Source organism: Fragaria vesca, linkage group LG2 (assembly GCF_000184155.1).
Source record: "Fragaria vesca subsp. vesca linkage group LG2, FraVesHawaii_1.0, whole genome shotgun sequence".
In the NCBI taxonomy this organism is placed as follows: Eukaryota; Viridiplantae; Streptophyta; class Magnoliopsida; order Rosales; family Rosaceae; genus Fragaria; species Fragaria vesca.
Genome location: NC_020492.1, coordinates 27713251 through 27717150, shown reverse-complemented (window position 1 = coordinate 27717150; position 3900 = coordinate 27713251). Strand labels below are relative to the sequence as shown.

Sequence of the window (3900 nt, the reverse complement as noted above, 5' to 3'; positions counted from 1 at the left end):
ATAAAAAAATAAAAAGGTGAGCACACTTCATATTAACTTAAATCTGAGAGCTATTGAATATTTTTATCTCATTCATCACGAAAAATGATCATACAACGGGTACATGACAACAATGCCTTGGTAAGAAGAAGAGCTATACCTTTTATAAATAAGAGCCACTGTTATCAAGCCTACATATTCAAAGAGCTACCTAAAGGAAATACCACATGTATTACTTACAGATTGTCACTTAAAAGAGTTCTTTAGGTATGCACAGTAGTGTACATCTTCTATCATCCTTCAATACTTTAGAGGTTACAAGAGTAACTAGTGAGCCTAGTATCTTCGTAGTTCATTTTCCGCTATGTACAGAAGGAATGGTGAAAAGGATCAGACTGTTTCTACTTCTTTTTGAAGACCAAAATAACGTATGCGATGGCTCTTGTTAATAAACCAGTAACAACGAGCAAGGCTAGATTACGGTACCAATTCTTGAGATCATAGTGACTCTTCTCCAGTGTACCACATCTTGTTATTAACCACACTCCAGAGTACCTGAAAGTAAAAGAAAGCAAGAAGCACTATAACATCCACATGACCAACAATAGTGATTGCATATAAATAAAGATGGTGATCTCAAACCTTTGGGCATTTGCTATGACAAAAGATTCCATAGCCCACTTAGTAAAGCAGAACTTAGTCATTACATCCACAATCTCACTTTCAATTGTATTGGTTGCTATTAGAGTCAAAACAACAGGGAGAAGCACGGACCACTGTATATCAGAAAAGTGGCTTAAAATCAGAATACACAAAAACATGTATCACATTCCTGAAGCTAATAATTTCTCAGAGGAAAATCATCTTACCAGTTGGGCTGGACCGGGATTCATATATATGGACAAGGCATAAGCGATACCAGTTACGCAGTAAACCAAACATAACAAAACAACATAATTATCTGTGACAGATGATCTTGGATTGTTGAAGAAATAGAACATGGAAAGGTAAACGAGAGGCTTGATGAGTGTATTAAAATGGTCAACTGTATCTTTGGCGAGAAAGTAAGCCAAGCTACTCATGCCAGCAGAGCTCTCTCTCCAGTAGTGCAACTTATCCAGTCCAAAAGTTCTCAAAGCTGCGATCATGGCAAGGAGAGCTGAAATTGAAACAAAGTGAGATATGTGCGAAAGAGAGAAACAAAGACATCCTGGAAAAGCTATCATTCAAGACAACATATTCTGCTGTTTTCATACAAAGACACTGATGTCCAACACAGAAATAACGATGCAACAGCGTGCTATGATATGGGGATGCTGGTGGATCAATTAACCAATTAGCAGCCCTTCTTTTCAATATTTTCATCTCTAATTGTTTATCAGAAATGGTTTAGTAGGTCTAAGAGACCATCCTGGTATAATTAGTGACATGTAAGGATTTAATATTCGGGATTATGCATCAGCCACATCTGCTAGACCCCAGGCTCAAATAGGAGCATTCTAAATCTATTTCCTTTTTTAATTAGTCTGCAACAAGTACAGTTGACCAGTCCCACATCCAGTGGGTGCCAATTCACTGGCAGTAATTTTTTTCTATTTCAAGTCTCTTTATTGTGGAAATTGATCGATACAGTTTCGTATTGCTTTATCTTCAAAGCAGAAAATAATGAAACATACAAAATCAATAAGTGAAATTACCACAGCTTAATTCCAAACGAAGTATTGCATGATTAAAAAAATAAAAAATATTGCACTTACAAACTGCTATGACGGTGTACATATAACCTTGAGCACCGAAGGTCTCCTCGCTTACTTTAGCAAGAACTCCCAAGCATAATCCAGCAAGCAATAAAATAAGAAAATCTATTGCTTGTGTCCTCGATTCTCGTAATCGCTGCTTACCAACCCTGAAAAATCAAGTAATATAATGAATCATTAAACACACTCAAGAATTGCATTACAGAGTTTGTGAAACATCACATTAGAGCGACAGTGAACAATGCATGATAGATTTATAGGCATGCTTAACTCTCAATTGCGAAATCTGTAAAGATAAATGTCCCAAGATCTACTTAAAGTATCCATGTTATTGTACTGGAAACAGTGATATGAAGTGTTGTCACAATCAGTGACATGTATGAGCAACAAGCACTGAACAATATTTTGGAACCAAATACTACCTTCTACAGCTAAAAGTCCCATAGTTATAATGACTTGCATAAATATATACATATATGATACGATACTCATTATATCCTTATGTCTCTAGAAATTAGAAGTTTTCTTTCAACGAGTATATAAATTATGGATATCAACCTGCCAAGGAAGTATCTATATTGCAGGAACATGCCAGGGGTTTTTCGCTCTGATAAGTCACTCTTTTTTAAAAGATTGTGCTGTAGATTGTCCTTTTTCACCTCAACATGACACTTGACATCCTGCCAAAAGCCCTCCCCTCCAGAATTAGGAACATTTTCTCCATGACTTGAACCTTCACTTGTTGATGCAGCCATTCCCTCAGAACTCTGAAGCATATCCATAGGAACTGGGTACCCATTATGAAGCATCCATCTAACGGGTAGTTGTTTATAGGTCACCGCTGAGCTTGAGCTTGGTTTTACTAAGCCTTCCAAAATGTCAATGAAATAGTCTGGAGGATTGACACGATCAGGAACAGCCATCCCAAGGCTCGCGAAGTACTCTTCGACTTTCTTCACTGATCCATGATACACTGTAAGCCCACCTTTAGCGAGAAGTATCAAATCATCAAACATCCTAAACAAGGTGTAGCTGGAACACCAAAAGTATTGAAATTAGGAACTTCAAAAATTACAATAAGAGGGAAAAATGAGAGCTTGATTGGAGTGAAATTCATATATTTCTTTGTGCACCCGGTAATCAAGTACTCCAAAGATCCAAAAAGTTGAACAGAAGAATCAGTATCCCAATTCAAGGATATATCTTTCACGTAAAGGTTATGGATTTGCACTTTCCTTTCTTAAGAATTCAGTCCCATTCTAAACCATAGGAGTACAAAAAAGAAGTGAAGTTAATGTAAAACGGAAAGTATACAAATAACTGAGGCCCCCAAGGCTTTTAGTAGTTATCTTTTCTCACTCACTAGTGATAACCTTCAAGAGTGGAAATTCAGCTTTTATAAATTGATTTCCAAAACAATTTGTATTCAAGTTTAACCACAATGACATGAATCTTTTGAATTAAGCGCATGGCTCTCTGCTTTAAGATAGAAAGTGGACTATTCAGAATACTGAAGCATACAAAAAGTGCATAAGCAACATGTTCAGACCATGTGAAAAAGGACCTTATCCCAACAAACGGACAAAACAATAATTACTTAAAAATGTGCATTTTAGGATTTAATAGAAGTTAAATTACCTGGGCTGGTGGACAACCATGCAAATGTTAACTCCTTCAAGAGCCTCACGTCTAAGAGCTCTAAGTAGCAGATTAGATGATGAACTATCCAAACCGGATGTGGGTTCATCTAAAATTAGAAGTGATGGTTCCATGACCATTTCCAGCCCAACATTTACTCTTTTTCTTTGACCACCAGAGATTCCTCGCTTCTCTACCGTACCAACCATGGAATCCCGCACTGCCTGCAAGCCCAAGGACTCAATAACTCTTTCAACAACCAGGACCTTTTCTGGTTGAGGCAGATTGGAAGAGAGTCTGCAATAACGGAAAATCCAGAAAGAGACAGATGGTTGAAGAACTAATGTCAGTACCAGTAAGTGGTTGTGAGCAATGAGGTAAGCATAGAGAAAAGAAATTAAATAAATAACAAATAAACAAACTAAAACCAAAAAGCAAAAGAGAAACACAGCAAAAAGAGGATCACCCCATCATAACTTATCAGTGTCTTACTTATCTAAGGAATTGGCTATTGGTTTTTTTTTTT

The 3900-nt window shown here is 36.9% G+C and overlaps 1 protein-coding gene across 1 annotated transcript in view; it reads right to left on the bottom strand.

Moving 5' to 3' along the window:
* Window positions 1-380: 380 nt before the first annotated feature.
* The window catches only part of LOC101312807 (ABC transporter G family member 28-like), a 10970-nt gene continuing 7450 nt past the window's right edge, over window positions 381-3900 (bottom strand). Inside the window, exons 9-14 of the mRNA XM_004293042.1 lie at window positions 3375-3671; window positions 2295-2768; window positions 1737-1885; window positions 849-1138; window positions 622-755; window positions 381-534 (exon numbers count right to left, since the gene is read on the bottom strand). Of these exons, the coding sequence (XP_004293090.1) occupies window positions 381-534; window positions 622-755; window positions 849-1138; window positions 1737-1885; window positions 2295-2768; window positions 3375-3671 (1498 nt within the window). The remainder of the gene's footprint in view (window positions 535-621; window positions 756-848; window positions 1139-1736; window positions 1886-2294; window positions 2769-3374; window positions 3672-3900) is intronic.